This window comes from Carassius carassius, chromosome 16 (assembly GCF_963082965.1).
Source record: "Carassius carassius chromosome 16, fCarCar2.1, whole genome shotgun sequence".
NCBI lineage: Eukaryota > Metazoa > Chordata > Actinopteri > Cypriniformes > Cyprinidae > Carassius > Carassius carassius.
In genome coordinates this window covers 3,069,795-3,092,284 of record NC_081770.1, presented here as the reverse complement: position 1 = coordinate 3,092,284, position 22,490 = coordinate 3,069,795, and the positions used below count along the sequence as shown (strand labels likewise).

The window sequence follows — 22,490 nt, the reverse complement described above, 5'->3', positions numbered from 1 at the left end:
TGTCTTCCTGCTCTGATAAGAGAGTCTGTCTCCTAGCACTCGTCCCCTCTCTCTCTCCATCTGTCCCGTGATCAGACAGACGGTCGGCAGCATGTCGGACTCCAGCGCAGCTTCAGCACAGAGCCAAAGCAAAACCAAACCCTGCAAGAGAGGCAGTTTACACAGCAGGACCAGCCCGGGTGAGTCCTGCCGCAGAGGGGACACAGACAGGCCGAGACATAGACAGGATAGATGGGTGGGGTGTGATGGGGACCATGTCTTCAGAGCAGTTCAGGCCAGTTTGGAGTTTGTTTTCTTTTTGAGTGCTTTTACTCTGCAAAATGGATGCAATATTAAAACAAATATTTATTAATGTATTTTTAACCGTGTTTTTTTTTCACATTTTAATTAAATTATTTTTAAATAATTTAAAATGTATTTATGAATCTCCATTGCACTGGTCAGTGCTTCTTTCTGATCTGATCTCAGAACAGAAACGAGCAACTTTCATCATTTGTCAGTCAGTTTTGTTTGCTTCGTCCCGAGCGCATCAATATATTAATGAAAAGTGCAGAGGGCAGGAATGTGGGATTGTGGGTAAGTGTTGGTCCAGCCGTGTGACGTGAGAGCTCATGAATTACACAGGAGCTTGTGCTGTGGGTCTTACCTGGGATTGAACCTGCAACTTTCTGGTTCATCTGAAAGAGACGAAAATGCAATGATTTCAAGAAAATTCTGTTAATAGCACAACAAAATATGAGTCTAGAATAAGTCCTACTGTATGATTGCACCAAAAAAATTCAAATAAATGAAAAAAGCATATAAACTAATGAATACAAATAAAAGAAAAATTCACAATCAAAAACAAACTACTACTGCTACTTCAAAAAAGGAATACTATAATAATAATAAAATCATAATAAATTAAAATATTAATATAAATAATAAAATAATGCAATATAAAAACAACAAAATAAAACTATTTGTAAAAAAAAAATTTAACCAATGAATACAAATGAGCGAGAAATACATTTTAGGATTAAATATTTGACCGTTCAATACAAAGATGAAAATATATTTATTTTTTAATATTTAAATATAATAAAATAAATAAATACTGAAATAATAAAATAAACAACAAAATATAACAATATACATGGCATATAGTTTTAATTGTTGAACTCTGATTATTAGTAGAATTAAAACTGTTTTAATTTCAAATGATAAAACATTTAATATTTAAATATACACGCACACATGTATGAATAATATTTTTTTATTCTTTTACTTTTTTTTAATTTTTGTTATATAATCTTTATTGACCTGTACTGGACTTTACATACAATATTTATTATTATTACACAACAAACCGTTGTGGATTTCTGTAGAGCTCCATCTGCTGGATATTGTGTGTGTGTGTGTGTGTGTGTGTGTGTGTGTGTGTGTGTGTGTGTGTGTGTGTGTGTGTGTGTGTGTGTGTGCGTGTGCATGGAGTCTAACAGTCTGAGGGGTTTGAGAGTCTAAAGTACAGTTAATCACAGAGATCAGGTAATATAACACACACACACAGAATACAAACAAATCTCTCATTAGCAACACAATGTGTGTGTTCAGCTTCTAAATATGAACCTGTGTGTGTGTGTCTCTAAAGCTCAGTCTAGACACTGGGTTACAGTTACATGAGTTCAGTCCCTGTGTTTTATTTCACTCGTCAGCTTATTCTGCTCAATAACTCCTTGCATACACAGTAAAGGACTTAAATAGAACAGCCAATCACAGTCGTTCAGGGGTGGGGCTTATCCGAAAAAGAATATTATGTCAGTTTGTGATTGGTTGTACGGAAACTACAAGAAAAATAAACACACACAATTGGCTTAAAAGGGTAAAAGAACCATAAATTGTAATTTGCTGATGATATTTCTGAATTAAATCCTTATAAGGCATGTCAATTCACTCTGTGGCCATCTTATTTTTGGTTGAAAACAACAAAATATTAAGAAAATATTTGTAATATTTTTAACAAAATGACTTAAATAATATTAAAGAAAAATAAACTTCACCAAAACATTTTCTAGGTGTGCATAAAAAAAGTCACATTTATGAGAAAAATTTGCCAACATATTCTTCTAAAACTCCGATCACACGAATAAAACTTTTTTATTTTTTTATTTTGCTAGATTGGCTAATCTGCATTTTTGAGTAGAGAGACGTGTGATTGGCTCGTTTGACTGAGAGGCGGGGCTATTAAATGCTAAAATAATAAAACAAATACAAAAAATATTAATAAAATATTAATATAGATAATAAAACAACTCGATATAATAACAATGATTTAAAATAAAATATATAATATAATATTGTAATATGATTATTGTTAAATATATATATATATATACGCACACACACAAATAAAACAGTATTTTTCAGGCTGGTGTGCATTCTGGCACTTTTCTCTCCTTCTTGAATAAATGTAACGTAATGAGGTCACGTGTCTACAGTGTAGTGCATTGTAGTGCACACTACAGTGTGAGTATGTGCTGCACAGTACGGTAGTGCTGCATTGGGATGCAGCCACACACACACACATACACACACACACACACACACACAGAGAGAGAGAGAGAGAGAGGCGTGTTCATGCTGGTTTTCCCAGGATTCCTCTGTAAACACAATGGGGTTTAAAAATACAGTGGTGCATCCCGCTACCAAACCCCCCCACCTCCATCTGCAACGTGGTATGAGCCATACACCAGTGAACCCGAGCGTCCAGACACACACTGAGAGAGAATCACTGCAGGGAGAGACAGACACACACACACCACACACACTAAGCTGGACAGGAAGTGCTTGTTATCCTGAGCATCCCAGCAGAGATCAGTCTACACGCAGGTACTGCACACATTACACACACTACACACAGATAACACACTCATTATACACACTCGTCCTGTCTGCGGCTCTCTATTCATGTGTGTTTGTGAGTGTGAGATGGCTTTATTTTTGCACTGGGCTGAGGTGTTTTATGTGGAATGTTGTGGAATACGTGTCACATGATCACCTTAAAGTCACATGATGTGTCAAACTCCTCATTGTTTTGACAGGAAGATTGATGTTTTACCTGCATTTCAGTGCCAATTTTACAATGGTCACTATCTATTTTTTTAAATAACTGTGATATCTCTCTTTATATTGTATTTATATATACACATACATTTATATGTGTGTGTGTGTGTGTGTATGTAAAATGATATATATATATATATAATATGAAGAGTTTTGTTCCAAAATGCTATAAATCTATTTTGATTTTTGAGTAAAATAAGGCTTTCACATAGCAGCTTTAGGTTATAATAACATTAATAATTCAAATCCAGGTTTTGATTTTCAAAGATTTATTATAAAAACGGATTATTTTTTCCCAAAATGCAATGTATCAATACAAAATGTATTTTTCATATCGAAACTGTTTAAAATACACAACAAAGTAAGTTGATCCACATATGACAACCTCTGAACTTGCTCAATACCGATCTTATTAATATCGTATGTATCTTCCCCGCTGCAGAAACCATCGATGTCATCAAAATTATTCATTTTCTTAGGGCTGCATGATAAATCACATGTGCATCTCAGTAAAGTCGGTTCTGTGATTAGTAGTAAATCTCCATCATGTGCTTTCAGATGGAGCGTCATTTAATACGCTGAGCTGTAGTTCACTGACAAGCTACGTAATTTCGCATCTGCAATTATAAACACAATATATTTAGCAATATAAAGTTTATGGAGAAGCTTTGAAGGCAGACCACAAAAAGACCATTACAATAATACGGGAAGTGACTAAAGCACAAAGATCACTGTGCTCTTTACCCAAAAGAGCTGGACGAAGACAATATTATGTATATGGAAATATGCAGAGCAAATGACACTATTTATATGTGCTTTGAATGATGAAAGTCTTTCAAGGATGACACCCAAACGTTTAACCGGTTTAGTCACAGACACTGTAAAATGTTCAATATTCACTGAGGAACATTTAGACTTGGCCAGATTGGTTTTTTGAGCCAACAAGAGAAAAATGAGTCTTCCTATTTAGTTTAAGAAGATTTGATGTAAGCGACTCTTTAATCTCAGCTATACAATCTGAGAGGACAGACGTAGGAAACGTAGAGGTAGGTTTGGAGGATAGGTACAGTTGGGTGTCATCAGTATTGCAGTGGAACTGAATGCCAGAATCTTAAAAATATTACCAAAGTAAGGTAGTGAGGTAGAAGATAAATAATAAAATAAGAGAGGGCCCAGAACTGAGCCCTGCAGAACCCCACTAGTAACATGAAGGCTTTGATGTAAACTCCTTCAACTTTAACTCCTCACTAGAAATAGAGTACGACCTGTTAGATAAGATTGAAAGAAACGATAGATTTGAAATGGAGTGAACATTATAAAAATTAAATATAAATTAAGTTTAATTGAAGATTTACATTTTTGTATATTACTGTGTATAATACATAGCGAGAGAGAAACAAAAGTACTTAGACCAATAAACACTAATACTAAATAGAGCTAATAATAAAGGCTTATAAACAGTTTTGAATCATCATAAATTTCTGTATATTTCTTCATATATTTCTTGTGCAGAGCACCAACAATATTTGAAGAACGTTGTATGGACATTGTTTTGGTTTTCTTTTTACAGACAAAACCCCCAGTTGATTTTCAATATATTTAGTATTAGTAGAAGTGGTTTTTCAACAATATATAACTGTTTTCTGATTCATCTTAGATGTGTTTCTAATGGAAAACCGAGTGCACTGAAGTGTGAGCGTGAAGCGTCTGTTAGTGACACTGATGAATGGGTGTCATCTGCACACGAGCTCTGTGCTTTAATAATGAGAATCAGACACTCTGGCTCGTACTGTGTGATAGTTTCTGTACTGAACACTGCACTGCTGTCATGACTGACAAAAACCAGCCAGTCAGTCGCTCAATTAGCTAAATGTGTCTAAGTAGATAGATACTAAAGCTTTGCTAGGGTGTTGTTCCTGGTTGCTGTGCATTCTAGATGATTAATGGAGCGTTACTAGGTTACTAGGGCATTGTGGATGGTCATTGTGGTTGCTATGCATTTTTTTCCTCTGGTCACTAGTCTGACTCAGATCCCTCCCTCATTGTGTGGCATCTTTCTTAATTTTGTATTTTTATTTATTTTTTGTATTGTCCAGCAGATGAAAATCGTGAGTGAACCCACAGCTATGAGCACCAACCCCAGTGACTGATATAACCAGCACTATTATTAGCATCTTTAATATTCTGTCTGTTTCTGTGTGTCTGTGTGTGTGTGTAGATCTGTGTGGCTTCGCTGACGCGAGGCCTTTGATGTCCCAGCGCTCTCTGCCCGGCACACCAGTCACCCAAAAACACCTGCCTATCGACCTGCGCACATCCATGGACGGCAAATACAAGGAGATCGCTGAGGTGTGTGATCAGAATACGTGTGGTTGTAACGTGTATGATTGTAATGCACACGTCTGTTTGTAACGTATGTGATTGTAACATGTGCGGCTGTAATGCGGTGTGTGTGTTTGTAATGTTTGTGTGCGCGTGTGTAACTTATGATTGTGAGGCATGTGTAATATTGTGTGTGTTTGTGATTGTAATGTGCATGTGTATGCATGTGTGTGTTTGTAATGTTTGTGTGTGTAACTTGTATTATTGTTTGTAACGTGTGTGTTTGCAATGTGTGCGTAACGTATGATTGTGAGGCATGTGTAATATTGTGTGTGTTTGTGATTGTAATGTGCATGTGCATGTATGTTTGTAACGTATGTGATTGTAATGTGCGGCTGTAATGCATGAGTGTGTTTGTAATGTTTGTGTGTGTAACTTGTATTATTGTTTGTAACGTGTGTGTTTGCAATGTGTGCGTAACGTATGATTGTGAGGCATGTGTAATATTGTGTGTGTTTGTGATTGTAATGTGCATGTGCATGTATGTTTGTAACGTATGTGATTGTAATGTGCGGCTGTAATGCATGTGTGTGTTTGTAATGTTTGTGTGTGTAACTTGTATGATTGTTTGTAATGTGTGTGTTTGCAATGTGTGTGTAACGCTATGTTTGAGAGGCATTTGTAATATTGTGTGTTTGTAACGCGTGCGTTTGATTGTAATGTAATGTAATTGTAATGATTGCAACACACATGTATAATTGTAACACATGTGATTGTAACGTGTTGCTGTAATGCATGTGTGTTTGTAATGTGTGTGCGAGTGTAACTTGTGATTGTTTTGTAACGTGTTTGCAATGTGTGTGTAACATATGATTGCGAGGTGTGTGCAACAGTGTTTGTAACGTGTGTGTAACACGTGTGCCTGAACATGTCTATGTAATGAGTGTAATTTTATCTTGTGTGTGTGTGCTTGTAACTTGCACATGTGTTTATAACACATTTGTTTGTAATGTGTTATTGGAATACATGTGTATGATTGTAACATGTATTTGTAACGTGTGCGTTTGCACTTCAGCGTTAGTGTTCTTGTAACATGTATGTGTGTGTTACTCATGTGCAGGAGCTGCTGGCGAGGAGTCTAACGGACAGCGACATGCGTTGTGCTCCGTACGAGTTTCCTGAAGAGAGTCCTATTGAACAGCTGGAGGAGAAACGCCACCGTTTGGAGCGACAGATCAGTCAAGACGTCAAGTACAACACACACACACTAAACATCCTAACTGTGTGGAATGCAACGCATTTTTTTGCGCACACTGAACGCCAATCAGTATACATTAAATCTTTGGGGTTCATTATGTGCATTGAGATTTTGGAATAAAATATTAAACGCAAGTACCGTTTTTTTTCGTACAATAAGTCGCACCTGAGTATAAGTTGCATCAGTCCAAAAATACGTCATGATGAGGAAAAAAATAAATATAAGTCGCACTGGACTATAAGTCGCATTTATTTAAAACCAAGAGAAAACATTACCGTCTACAGCCGCGAGAGGGCGCTCTATGTTTTCAGTGTAGACTACAGGAGCACTGAGCAGCATAGAGCGCCCTCTGGCGGCTGGAGACGGTAATGTTTTCTATTGGTTCATTTCTCTTGGTTCATGTTGAATTAATTTTGATAAATAAGTCGCACCTGACTATAAGTCGCAGGCCCAGCCAAACTATGAAAAAAAGTGCGACTTATAGTCCGGAAAATACGGTACATAAATAAAAAACAACTTTGTAAAGTAAAATAAATAAAAGGGGAACATTATTAATCCTAAAGATATTTATTAAAAATGTTGGTAATATTATTTATCATTAATAATATTCTACTTTCCATATATTTATTAAGCTAAGTAAAAAACAAAACAAAAAAAACTTGAAAATAAAGCAATTTTCCCTTCCTAAAGAACTTTGACCAAGGTGTTAGACTGATTTTTTTAAGCATATTTCAGAATATTTGAAGTCTTTAATTCAGGTAAAATGATGTTTTGGGAACTGTTAAAGTTTCTGAAAGTCAAACAATCATTTGTTTGTGTTATTTTGGCTTTGCACCTGCTCAGGCTTTTTGTTTGTCGATCTGTGTGAATTCTTTGCTTTGAACACACTGGTCCAAAACAACCACCAAACACAGAGACACGTAATCACACACAGACACAACAGGCCAGAGTTTGGCCGCGTTTCAAGCGTTTGTGTGGGTGTGTTTGGGTTCGTGTCTCTTACAGATGCTTAAACGCACACTCTTTCTGCTCGGGTGGAGAATTTCAGATTCCCTTTGCTGCATTTTAAATGAAAGTGCTTTAGAAAAATCAATCTGAGTTATTTATATCCTCACCTCCTGTGTGTGTGTGTGTGTGTTGCTCACTCAAATCTGCCACTTTGCCTCACATCCTTCAAGGCTTGAGCCTGAGATTCTGCTGCGGGCGAAACAAGACTTCATGAAAATAGACAGCGCAACAGACCTGGAGTGAGTGACTGGCGTCCGTTCGTCTCTGTCTGTCCATTCCTCCGTGTCTCTCATCTCATGTGTCTGTCTGCAGGTATCTGAAGGACAGTCATGTGGACCAGCTGTACATGCATCATATGGAGACACTTGTGGAGAAAAACTTCCAGCGCGTGTCCATATCAGGAGAGGAGAAGTGTGGGGTGAGAACCAGAGAAACCAGATTCACTTAGTTTGCTTGAAGAAATGACAATAAAACAGAGAACAAAACTTTTACAATATTAATAAATCTGAGTCATGCACCTTAATACTGTATATGTACTAATACATTTTAACAAGTGTTTTGTAGCACTTTTCACAAAGTTCATAATAATAAAAGCAATCTACTGAATGAAAACACGTAATATTTCAACTAACAAAATTCTTGCTAGGTGTGTATCTTCCATTTTAATTATGAGAAATTAAAAGAAATTGAAAAACTTGCAGTATCACTTATGAAATCCCTGAATGCAAATCAATAAATCATTTTAAAAACTTTTCATTTGAAGCAAGCAATCAGCTATTAACTTGTGAATACATTTGATAAATAATGATAAAATCAGTTTATTCTTATGTTTTTAGTAAAATTGTCCTTAATTGAAACATAGCTGGAGTTGAAACATTAGATAGAAAACTTAAATTGCAATTCAAACTGAGAATTTAGGTAATATAGAAATTGCTTATAAAACAAAATTATCTGTATCATCATGATTTTTATACAGAAAAAAGTCTTCCTCTAACTTCTCTATGTTTTGTTCTTTAAACATTCTTAATAGATTATTATTATTAAAATTGTATAAATATAAATTAAGTTTTCTCCAAGTTTTGTTAATGTTAAGTTTCCTCACAGTTTTGTAAGTTTACTTCTTTAACAAATTCTTAACTTTGTTCAGTTTCGCCAAGTTCTTTAAATATTCTCTTTTTTTCTTTAAGTTTTGAGCCTCGAAGATCTCAATATTAAGTTTTCTCAGTTTTTTTCAAAGTTCTCTAAGTCTTTGATCTTTCAAAAAATATGTTTTCACCTTTAAAAAAATTGTTTCTCTATGTTTTCTATTTATTTTTTTTCTCTAAGCTTTGTCCCTTAAAAATATTAATAATCCATTTTCTCTAAGCGGTCAAATTTAAGTTACAGATTTGATTACTGTAAAACAGGGCAAATACACTGATTCATTGATGTTGGCTGATTCTAGATCGATTATTGTGACGTTTGTGTGTTCAGGTGCCCTTCACAGATCTGGTGGACGCAGCGAAGTGTGTTGTGAAGGCCTTGTTCATCAGAGAGAAGTACATGGTGCAGTCTCTGCAGACCTTTTATAAAACCACGGGACGATCCCTGCAGGAGCTGAGCCAGAGACCGCTGGACGACGACATGTACAAGGACCTTCTCGAGAGTCCCGGAGACTCAGGTGTGTGTGAGCACCTCCACGTGTGTACAGGGCCTGACACGAACCAGCACTTATCTGTGTGTGTGTGTGTGTGTGTGTCTCAGACATGTCCGTTCATGCGCCGGTGTCAGAAACGAACCCATACGAGGGACAGGACACGAAGAACCTGCCACCGGACGCCGGATACAGCTGCAAGATGGTGGACGGGGTCATTCACGTCTACACCGAACAAAGCCCCATGGACAAGTGAGTTTCAGGGACAAACCGACTGCAGACACCCTCTGAATTAGCTAAATTTAACTAAACCTACTTTTGAGGATGCCCTCGAAAGGGAAAATGGGTCATGAAGACACATGAGCCTGTTTAAACACTCGTCTACATGAGAAATACACTGGAAAAATATAGTGCAGAAACGGCTCGCACTCAGAAAATACTAGTACATCTCACAATTAAATACAAAGAAACTGAAAGGAAAACATTGAATTAAATAATAACAATATTAAAAAATTATATATATGTACTACAATAATATATAAAAAAACGTTATTTTACCACAAAGAAGCAAACAAATACATTTCCAATAAACAATAACACAAATATTATTGGGTTTGTTGAATCTTGTAATACATTATAGCTCTGAATAGCTGTTTTAAATAATATAATCATGTTAATTAAATATATTTTATAAGTAGATCGGTTTATATATGTTTTTTATATAAATGTTCTTGTAAGAATAAACTAAATTTGGATTGGCAGTCAGATTGCTAACTTACAATGCAAATTTTAATTGAATAAAGTAAGATCAGTGTTACTATTGTTAAGTAAATGTAACCAGTAAAAACATATTAATGTTTATTGAAAAGAAAAAGAAAGTGTGAAAATTCGTAAACAGGTTTGATCCTATGCCAGGGTTATTATCGCTAACTGCTAATAAAACGATTACCAACATTTTGTTAAACATTTTAACATTTAACTGAAATAAAAATATATATTTTAAAAATTTCTAACACTTTCTTTTAGTTTAAGTCATAAATTATTGTAAAAAATGCGAGCAAAAACAACAAAACTACTAAAAGTAAAGTTTAAATGAATACAGAAAATATATTAAACTAAAATAAAACTTGAGTAGAGGCAAACTGAACTGAAATTCAATAAATCAAATCAAGTAATACTAAATGTAATATGACAAAACTCAATAATCAATAATACAAGAAGTGGATTAGTCTTCTATTAGAAACCACTGATGAAAGTGCTACTCTTCAAACAACAACAGATGTCTTCATGACAGGAGATATGATGCCTAAAGACGCTCACTATGATGACGACTCGCTAGGGTTGAAACAGGCTCGTCTCTTCACTGTGTGTGCTTTAGTTCTTAACTGTGGCTTTATAAAGACGTCTGTGTTGAAACGATCCGCAGGAGCACCGAGCTGGACCTGCCGTATCCAGACCTGCAGGAATACATCGCCGACATGAACATGATGATGGCGCTCATCATTAACGGCCCTGTGTGAGTGACTCGTCTCCCAGCATGCACTGGGCTCGGCCTATGTGCCGCGTCTGATTTGTGCGTTTCTCTGCAGGAAGTCGTTCTGTTACCGGCGGCTGCAGTATCTGAGCTCTAAGTTTCAGATGCACGTCCTGCTGAACGAGATGAAGGAGCTCGCCGCGCAGAAGAAGGTGCCACACAGAGACTTCTACAACATACGCAAGGTGACGCTTCCCTTCAACAGAAGGAAAAAAATCATCATCAAAAATATATCATCTACTTACGTAAATAAGCTCAATGAGAGTGCAATATCAACGTAGAGTATTAGGATTGAAAAATACATTAAAAAAAAAAAAAATCAAAATTTTTATAAAATTAACTAGTACAGTAATAATTATCAAAATGAAAAAAATAATAATAATTAAAAAAATAAATATATATATATATATATATATATAATAAATACTAAATTTTAAAATATATAAATTTTAATATTAATGCACAGTGTTAGAGTTCTGAAATAGACTACAAAAATAGTGATTATTAACCATGTAAAAAAAAAAATTACAAATTTAAACACTTAATTAAAATAAATCTAATAATATAATATACATATAATAATAGTATAATTAACTGTTAAAGGATAAAGTATTTATACAGAAAATATAGAACAATATTTTTATATTATAACATTATTTTATCATATAAAACATCATAATAAATTAAATTATTATTAGTGCTGTCAAATTATTATTTACGGTTAATCACATCCAAAAGAAAAGTTTTTGTTCAAATAATATATATGTGTGTGTGTACTATGTATATTTATTATGTACATATTTTTTTAACACACGAATGTATATATATTTGAAAATATGTTGTTTATATATTAAATATGAATATAAATTTAGACATGTAAATATTTTCAAAATATATGCTGGATGTGTATGTATTTATATATACACATAATAAATATACACAGCAAACTTTTTTATGCGATTAATCATGATTAGTCATTTGACAGCACTGATTATTATATAAATATAATGTATAGCATTAGAATATTAAAATATATAGACTATTAGAATACAAGATAACTATCATAAAACTATCAATTTAAATTACTTGTACTGAAATTATCCTCGAATTGAAAATAAATCGCTGTTCTGTATCATATAATAGAATTATTTGTAGAAACATGTCCAACAAAATGTAATTATATAAAAAGTACTTATAATATTAAAAATATTAATAAATACACAATATTTAAATGAATGCATTTTCAACTTGCCTACTGATTTCTTTCTTTCTTTTAATGATTATATGGTTGTTTTGATTCTTTGAGAATTTATGATCATTGAGCAAATCCATTTGAAATTACTACTGCAAACAAAAAACAATTTTTTTTCTTAAATTCAAAATGTTGCACCAAAGAGAAAAACAAGCACAGCAAACTAGATCTCGCTCTGAATAAATTGCTGTCGAAATGTAAGCGTGCACGTGAAACCGATTTGCGTTTCATAGTCTAGTAGAGTCTAGCAGATTGAGTGAGTGTGTGAATTGTGATGAATATTTCTATAATCTGATCAGGTGGACACACACATCCACGCCTCGTCCTGCATGAACCAGAAGCACCTGCTGCGCTTCATCAAGAGCTCGGTGAAGAAGTACCCGGACGAGATCGTGCGCGTGCAGGACGGCCGAGGACAGACCATGATGGAGGTGTTCGAGAACATGAACCTGACGGCGTACGACCTGAGTGTGGACACGCTGGAGATGCACGCGGTGAGACCCGCTCGCACACACACACACACACACACACACACACCACACGAGTCACGTGACACCTCCGCTCCCTCCGCAGGACAGGAACACCTTCCACCGCTTCGACAAGTTCAACTCTAAATACAACCCCATCGGAGAGTCCATCTTCAGAGAGATCTTCATCAAGACAGACAACCAGATCCAGGGGAAGTACTTCGGACACATCGTCAAGGTACACACCACGCTAACATCATCATAACTCAGAGCAGTCACTGTCATATTTACAACTACTGGACTGGGAACGCATTATATAATACTGTCTATCATCAAACAATGCTAATAAATATCTCAATTCAAATATTTAGAACTATATACTATATATAACTATAATTATACAATGTATTGGAATACTAACATTTATATAGTATTTATATTAAAATATAGTATTGATAAGAAGAATTATTGCAATATATACATACACAATATTAGAATATAATTAGGAATAAAATGTAATATAGAAACAATTGACAACATAAAAGTTAACTGTATTATATATATATATATATATATATATATATATCGTAAAACAATGTAATGTGTGTATTTCTATATGCGAATTTAAAAATGTTTAAACTTTTCAAAAATTATTCAGTATTATCATTTTTTTTCTTTATAAAACTTTTTTTAAAGATATATTTTGGCTTACTTTCCTTAATATGTACTTTAAAATTAATTAGTAAAGTTAAATAAAAAAAAAAACTGATCAAATAAATTAAATAATATATTTCGCTTTCAATATGTAGTTTTAAGAAAAGCAAACAATATGCAAAAATAAATGTTTTATTGATTATGCTATTTATTTTACTTAATTAGTGTTATAAATATAAAATAATGTGTTAAAGTACTTAATATGTTTAAATGAAAATTGCAATTACTAAAAAATATATTTTCTTTTTCAAAGTGTAGTTTTTTTTTTTTGAAGAAACAAAATACCATAAAGAAAAGAGATGTTTAATAATGTCTTCATTGAAACGCATCTCATAACTGTATGCATTAATTTGTACGTCCCACTTCAAACTCTAATAATAATTAACTAAACCCCAAACGAGCCCAGATGATGGCGTATGTTCAGTGTGTTTCCTGTGTGCGCAGGAAGTGATGTCAGACCTGGAGGAGAGCAAGTATCAGAACGCTGAGCTGCGTCTGTCCATTTACGGCCGATCCATGGACGAGTGGGACAAACTGGCGCTGTGGGCCGTCTCTCACTCTGTCTACTCCGACAACGTGCGCTGGCTCGTGCAGATCCCACGCCTCTTGTGAGGAGACACACACACACACTCACATCAGACACACACACACGCAGTGAGTTTGAGACGGTGTGTTGTGTGTTTGTGCGCAGCGATGTTTACCGCACTAAGCAGCATCTGAGTAACTTCCAGCAGATGCTGGAGAACATCTTCCTGCCGCTGTTCGAGGTCACCATCAATCCCAGCAGCCACCCGCAGCTGCACCTGTTCCTGCAGCACGTGAGTCACACACACACACACACACACAGAGATACACAATTTACTAAATTCCTTTACCTATAAATCCATCAAAGAATGGAAAGGGCTTCCAGACAATCTAAAGAATAATGCAGATTTTTACAGCTCCTCACGGAGAGTCAAAGACGGGCTCTTAGACCACCAGTCCTGTTCACACTGAAGCACCAGACGGTGTCTGGCCATCAGATGATACCCTCGTGGGTCCCATTTAATGGCTTTTACACTGTATTGTTTTGTGTGTTATAAAAACTGCTGCACTCCATATATTTAGTACCTTATAACATTGCAACTAGCTAATCTTGCACACAAATTGGTAATTTGCACTTTTATATTTGTATATTGTACCTTCTCTGTAAACTGCCTTTTTATATCGTATTAACCGTCTTTGTTATATCATTTTTTATATATTAATTGCCTTTGTATATTTTTGGAAGGTTTCTGGAAATTTACTGGAAATTACCCACCCCTTCGCAGCCCTAGTCAGACCTTTTTATTAAAACTACAACCATAAAAAACGTTTATTACTTCAAATAAAATTAAATACATAAATATCTCAAATAGTTGCCAAGCGTGTTATTAAGTGTTATTTTAGTATTATTTATATATACACTTTTTTTTTTCATTTTTAATTAGCTTTTATATTTTATATTAGTTAACATTTTTCAAAAAAATTTATGTGCTCTTCTTAATGTTATTAGTTTTTAATATTACTATTTGGGTGTAACTTTTTTTTTTAGCTCAGTTTTAGTGTTTATTTATTTCCAGTTAATGCCAGCCAACTGAATATATATATATATATATATATATATATATATATATATATATATATATATATATATATATATATATATATATATTGTATAGCTTTATGTAACGATAATAACCCAAGACAACTTTTCTCATTTTCATTTAGTTTAACATGATGTACTAAAAGTACTAAAACTGAAATAAATAAATAAAACTGAATAAATAAAGACATATAAAAATATGAAAAGTAATACAAAATTACTTAAAATAAATTGTAAAATAAAAAAACAATTCAGTATATTAATAACTAAAATAACACAGGATCTTTGCAATGATTCAGTCTTAAACCAACTTAAACCAAAGACAGAAACTGCTAAAATAAATAGTGATAAATATGTATACTGCATGTATACTGCAAATTAAACATGTAAATATATAGAATATATTAATGTACTAATGCAGAAATAAAGTATTATTTATAAATGGCCATTTAAGAATTAAATACATTAAATCAATGAACACAAATGAAAATGAGTTGAATCTTTAAAATAATTTTTAGTTTTGCACTTCTGGTCCTTCACAAACTGATTCGCAGAGTGAATCGAAAGTTTGGGAGTGAGTGAAATGTTCATATAACACAGTTATAAAAACATCGCTAAAGCGACATAAAATTAAGCTCCTTAACTTTTTGAGATATTAGAATTGAGAAATCGATCATGTAGTCCTTGTCAACACGAATTGATTCACCAGTATGAATCATTTAGTGTGTTATTCTGATTCCGTGCGCATTAGAGACTGTATAAAAACACGTAACAAGGTTATTTCCTGTTGAAACAGGAAGCAGTCATTTTAGAGAGCGTCTAATTGGACAGAAATCTACGGAGTGCACGATGATGTCATCAGGGCCTCTAGTTCGTTTGAGCTGAGGAGAAAAACTAACTGTAAGCCACAAAACGTTGATTTGAATGTTTAGGTGGTGGGATTCGACAGCGTGGACGACGAGTCCAAACCGGAGAATCACGTCTTCAACCTGGACAGTCCGTCTCCGGCGCGCTGGTGTGACAACGACAACCCGCCGTACTCGTACTACCTGTACTACATGTACGTCAACATGGCCGTGCTCAACCACCTGCGCAGGTACTCACTCACGACACATCATGAGATCGAATCACTTTAGATAGAGTCACCTGAATCACCCGTCTGTCTGTGTGAGCAGGAGGCGGGGCTTCAACACCTTCGTGCTGCGACCTCACTGCGGGGAGGCGGGGCCTATCCATCACCTGGTGTCCGGATTCATGCTGTCAGAAAACATCTCACACGGACTGCTGCTCAGGAAGGTACCTAGATGCTAGGGAGGACATCAAGAGAGACTGATTCACTACCGCTTCAGAAGAGTCAGAAATCAGACGAACTGTTGTGCAGTGCTTGTGTGATTCAGAAAAATGAACTGGTTCACTTAAAGCACCAGTTCAAAAGAGTCACTAGTTCAGGAATGTTTGTTTGGTTGGGTTTGATTCAGTAAAATTAACTGTTTCATAAGAACCATTAATCCGGGAATCGGACTACATTAGTCACACTTTACTATGTGTGGCTTTGATTACCTAAAATAAACTGGTTCATAAGAATCTTTAGTCCTAGAATTGAATTACATTGGTCATGCTATGTGGATTTAATTTTGTAAATAGAACCGGTTCAAAAGAGTCAATTGTTCAGGAATCAGACTATAACTGGTTGAGCTGTATGTGTTTGATTCCCTAAAATAAACTGGTTCATAAGAACCATTAATCTGGGAACCAGACTAGTCACACTACACTATGTGATTTGGATTGTATGTGTTTGATTCACTAAATGAACTGGTTCATATGAATCTGGAGATGGACTACACTGGTCACACTCTGGATTTGATTTACTAAAAAGAAACCGTTCATAAGAATCATTATTATTTCCTGGAAGAAGGCTCTTTTTAGCAAACGAATACAGTGCAACCATTCCAGTCCAGTTCTTTTAAAGACAAACACCTCTGAATGAATCAGTTCTTTTTATTGACACAAAACTGTATAGCACCAGCAGTGTAGTCGGATTCCTGAACAAACAATTCGTATGACCTGGCTCTTTATAGTGTAATGTAGTTCGATTCCTTGTCCTGCACTGGACTGACTTTGAAGTTTTAATTCACTGAAATGGATGTTGACACTGTGTGGATTTGAGTTACTAAAAAGAACCGGTTCAAAAGAGTCATTAGGTCAGGAATCAGACTACATGGTTTCTTTTTAGTGAATCAAACACATACAGAGCAACCAATGTAGTCCGATGCCTAAATTAAGTTATTATGGTAACGGATTTCACTAGAAGTCTTGATTCATTTCAAGATTCAGCTCAAAGGAATCATTTGTTCAGGAATCATACTATCCTAGTCGCCTCTTTTAAATCCAGTACTTTTAAAAGAACAGTAACTAGATTTTTTTTAGCCAATACAGAGCAACTAATATAATCTGATTCCTTAAATTTATGAACCAGTCCTTTTTGGTGAATCAACCACACAGCACAACCAGTGTTTTTGTATTTTGATTCAATAAAACAGTTCAGTTCAAAAGAGTCATTTGTTTAGAACACTGTGCTAATAATGTTGATTCACTAAAAAGAACCAATTCAGTCCGTGTACATCAGTCACTCTGGATGTGTTTGATTCACTGAAAAGAACGGCTTCATAAGAGTCAATCATTATTTTGAACAGGTTCTCGTTTCCTACACTCTTTAAACAGACAGAAATGAATGCGTAAGCGGGAAATGGAGGTCAGATGAGCAGTGATTGTGTACCTGTGTGTGTGTCGTAGGCTCCGGTCCTGCAGTATCTGTATTATCTGGCTCAGGTGGGCATCGCCATGTCTCCACTCAGCAACAACAGTCTGTTTCTGAGTTACCATCGCAACCCTCTGCCCGAGTATCTTTCCCGCGGCCTGATGGTGTCTCTGTCCACTGACGACCCGCTGCAGTTCCACTTCACTAAGGTGAGCGGCGGCAGCACGAGACGCTCCTGACTGATGACTTGTGACGTTTGTGTGTGTGTGTAAACGTGTGTGTGTTTTAGGAGCCTCTGATGGAGGAGTACAGCATCGCCGCTCAGGTGTGGAAACTGAGCTCATGTGACATGTGTGAACTCGCCAGAAACAGTGTGTTAATGAGCGGCTTCTCACACAAGGTAACACACACACACACACACCAACAAAATGAAACCGCAGTATAATGTAGAAACTACTCATATTATTAAAACTAAATTAACTTTGAAATGTTTGATCATCAATAATTCTATATTTTCTTTGCATGGTGTGTTGTGTTGTTAAAATATATCTACTCATAATTTGTCTAGTTATGCTAATCTCATAAATGGCTGGAAAGTGGTGTGAAAAAATTATAAACTTATAAATCCTTTCCAGTAAAGTAAAATGGATAAAAATGTGTGGGAACACATCCAAATAATAATAAATAAAAAAAACAAATAAATTACACTGTAATATTTACTACAGTAGAAATGCAGAATAAAATAACAAATCGCATAAATGTACATGTATATACATAAAATAACTTAACTATAAAACTTAAAGCTTAATTATTAATTTAAAAAAGGATTCAATTTAGTTTTGTAACTTAAATTTAATTAAATATACATTATATTTTAAAAACATGCATAATGATTCACTCAATAGTTATTCATCTATATTTTCCTGTAAAGCTGCTTTGAAATGACACATGACACATTATTGACTCAAATTGTTCTCTCTTTTCTGCTCGTTTCAGAGTAAGAGTCATTGGCTGGGTCCTGATTACACTAAAGAGGGTCCCATCAGTAATGACATCTGGCGCACAAACGTCCCAGACATCCGCGTGGGGTATCGATACGAGACTCTGTGTGAAGAGCTGCACCTGATCACACAGGCCATCCGAACACAGGAGCTGGACAGAATCGAGGAGGAGGACGGGCTGTCACTCACATCCAGCCAATCAACACACTAGAGATGAGCCCTGACCACACACCACCTGTCTAATCAACACGCTCGAGATCTGATCTGACCCCACCCACACACCATCTGTCCAATCAACATGCTCGAGATCTGATCTGACCCTGACCACACACCACCTGTCCAATCAACACACTAGAGATGAGCCCTGACCCTGACCACACACCACCTGTCTAATCAACACGCTCCAGATCTGATCTGACCCCACCCACACACCACCTGTCCAATCAACACACTAGAGATGAGCCCTGACCCTGACCACACACCACCTGTCCAATCAACACACTCGAGATCTGATCTGACCCCGCCCAGACACCACCTGTCCAATCAACACACTCGAGATCTGATCTGACCCCGCCCACACCCCACCTGTCCAATCAACACGCTCAAGATAAGATCTGATCTGACCCCACCCACACACCACCTGTCCAATCAACACACTCGAGATATGATCCGCCTACATTCCACCTGTCCAATCAACATGCTTGAGCTGATCTGACCCCGCCCACACACCAATTGTCCAATCAACACACTTGAGATCTGATCTGACCCCACCCACACACCACCTATCCAATCAACACACTCGAGATCTGATCTGACCCCGCCCAGACACCACCTGTCCAATCAACACACTCGAGATCTGATCTGACCCCGCCCACACCCCACCTGTCCAATCAACATGCTCAAGATCAGATCTGACCCCACCCACACACCACCTGTCCAATCAACACGCTCAAGATCTGATCTGACCCCACCCACACACCACCTGTCCAATCAACACGCTCAAGATCTGATCTGACCCCGCCCACACCCCACCTGTCCAATCAACACGCTCAAGATCTGATCTGACCCCGCCCACACACCACCTGTCCAATCAACACGCTCGAGATCTAATCATCCTACATTCTACCTGTCCAATCAACACGCTCAAGATCTGATCCTCCTACATTCCACCTGTCCAATCAACATGCTTGCGATTTGACCCGCCTACATTCCACATGTCCAATCAACATGCTCAATATAAGATCTGATCTGACCCCACCCACACACCACCTGTCCAATCAACACACTCGAGATCTGATCTGACCCCACCCACACACCACCTGTCCAATCAACACACTCGAGATCTGACCAGCCTACATTCCACCTGTCCAATCAACACGCTTGAGATCTGATCTGACCCCACCCACACACCACATGTCCAATCAACACAGTCAAGATCTGATCTGACCCCGCCCACACACCACCTGTCCAATCAACACGCTCAAGATCTGATCTGACCCTGCCCACACACCACCTGTCCAATCAACACGCTCCAGATCTAATCATCCTACATTCTACCTGTCCAATCAACACGCTCAAGATTTGACCTGCCTACATTCCGCATGTCCAATCAACATGCTCAATATAAGATCTGATCTGACCCCACCCACACACCACCTGACCAATCAACACACTCGAGATCTGACCAGCCTACATTCCACCTGTCCAATCAACATGCTTGAGAGCTGATCTGACCCCGCCCACAAACCACCTGTCCAATCAACACACTTGAGATCTGATCTGACCCCGCCCACACACCACCTGTCCAATCAACACACTCGAGATATGACCCGCCTACATTCCACCTGTCCAATCAACATGCTTGAGAGCTGATCTGACCCCGCCCACACACCACCTGTCCAATCAACACACTCGAGATATGATCCGCCTATATTCCACCTGTCCAATCAACATGCTTGAGAGCTGATCTGACCCCACCCACACACCACCTGTCCAATCAACACACTTGAGATCTGATCTGACCCCACCCACACACCACCTGTCCAATCAACACACTCGAGATCTGATCTGACCCCACCCACACACCACCTGTCCAATCAACACACTCGATATCTGATCTGACCCCACCCACACACCACCTGTCCAGTCAACACGCTCAAGATCTGATCTGACCCCACCCACACACCACCTGTCCAATCAACACGCTCAAGATCTGATCTGACCCCACCCACACACCACCTGTCCAATCAACACACTCGAGATCTGATCTAACCCCGCCCACACCCCACCTGTCCAATCAACACGCTCAAGATCTGATCTGACCCCGCCCACACACCACCTGTCCAATCAACACGCTCGAGATCTAATCATCCTACATTCTACCTGTCCAATCAACACGCTCAAGATCTGATCCTCCTACATTCCACCTGTCCAATCAACATGCTTGCGATTTGACCCGCCTACATTCCACATGTCCAATCAACATGCTCAATATAAGATCTGATCTGACCCCACCCACACACCACCTGTCCATTCAACACACTCGAGATCTGATCTGACCCGCCTACATTTCACTTGTCCAATCAAAACGCTCAAAATGTGATCTGACCCCGTACACATATCGCTCAAAATGTGATCTGACCCCGTACACATATCGTCTGTTCAATCAGCAAGCTCAAGATTAGATCTGACCCCACCCACACACTGCCTGTCCAATCAGCAAGCTCGAGATTAGATCTGACCCCACCCACACACCATCTGTCCTTCCTTTCCTCTCATTTTGCTGCATGTTTAGAGACGTTTTAGCCATGCATCGCTATTGTACGACGTTACACCTCCATCAGGACGTCACGCTCCCGCACGTGCCTTTTACTGTAGAGACTTTTATTTTGAAGGCTTTATTTGATGTGTCTGTGATTAAAAAACCTAATCCTAACTACAATTATTAACTTAAATCTAATTAAATGTAAAACTAAACTGAAATAATTCAAGTTTTTTTATACTATATTAACACCAGTTAATATTAAAAACGATTATATCAATATTATTATAATATATTTTAAATGATAGATTTTAATATATTGATACTATTATTATAAATATATTTAGTTTTAAAATGTTAATGTAAAAAAAAAACTAAAATCAGTAGTTCTATTTTACATTAGTATTTAGTTTTTACCATTAAAGTTAAAAACTAAATATAATTAACACCATTATACATATTAATATCCATAATGACACAAAGTCTATATTATTAAAGTATAATATTAATTATAGTTTGTTTTCAACATTAATATGTTAAAAACGATATGTAATAATGCTATTCATATAGTATTATAAATACAATTATTATATATGCTATTATATGAATAGTAGCACCCCCCACCCCTTATGTCTTTTGCTTTAGCTACTTTAAGGTTTATTTTGGGATCAGAACTCACTGTGAACACATCTTTCAGTCTCTTGTTCTATTATCCGTTATATTTTCTCTTAATTTTAAAGGGTTTATGTTGTCTGAAGGCTGAACTGTTCAGAAGTGAATGTGCTCCAGTCCTGCAGGAGGCGCAGTTAAGACAAAACCTCTGTTTGTTCTTCTAATATTAAACCTACTGAACTCACCAAACCTTCCGTTTCTGTGATGTTTACAAAGTAGTTTAACATATATTATACGCTCGACATTGATGTTAGTTTTGAGTTTGTAGCATTTTCCGATCCAGCATGTGTTCGGTAGATTTGAGTTGAATGCTATACTGACTGCTAATCGCCATACAGTATTTTGACACTGAACTAATAAATAACACCAAACGTGACTCAAAAA

The 22,490-nt window shown here is 36.6% G+C and overlaps 1 protein-coding gene and 1 long non-coding RNA gene across 2 annotated transcripts; one reads left to right on the top strand and one right to left on the bottom strand.

Annotated features, from left to right (window-relative positions):
- LOC132159369 (AMP deaminase 2-like) lies at nucleotides 1-19,291 on the top strand. Its single transcript, XM_059568873.1, has 20 exons — nucleotides 1-179; nucleotides 5,321-5,451; nucleotides 6,545-6,675; nucleotides 7,861-7,929; nucleotides 8,003-8,108; nucleotides 9,164-9,350; nucleotides 9,434-9,575; nucleotides 10,750-10,839; nucleotides 10,913-11,042; nucleotides 12,409-12,603; nucleotides 12,683-12,814; nucleotides 13,735-13,898; nucleotides 13,982-14,108; nucleotides 15,847-16,010; nucleotides 16,090-16,210; nucleotides 17,708-17,881; nucleotides 17,962-18,072; nucleotides 18,669-18,899; nucleotides 19,094-19,108; nucleotides 19,209-19,291. Exons 1-18 carry the CDS (start codon nucleotides 92-94, stop codon nucleotides 18,882-18,884), a joined length of 2,478 nt encoding a protein of 825 aa, XP_059424856.1. The 5' UTR covers nucleotides 1-91; the 3' UTR covers nucleotides 18,885-18,899; nucleotides 19,094-19,108; nucleotides 19,209-19,291.
- An 18-nt stretch (nucleotides 19,292-19,309) lies between these two features.
- On the bottom strand, nucleotides 19,310-21,296 carry LOC132159370 (uncharacterized). Its single transcript, XR_009437834.1, has 6 exons — nucleotides 21,199-21,296; nucleotides 20,862-21,011; nucleotides 20,424-20,567; nucleotides 20,037-20,136; nucleotides 19,606-19,755; nucleotides 19,310-19,357 (listed from the first exon to the last, which is right to left on the bottom strand). It is a non-coding gene; the product is annotated as an uncharacterized LOC132159370 (long non-coding RNA).
- Between the last annotated feature and the right edge of the window lie 1,194 nt (nucleotides 21,297-22,490).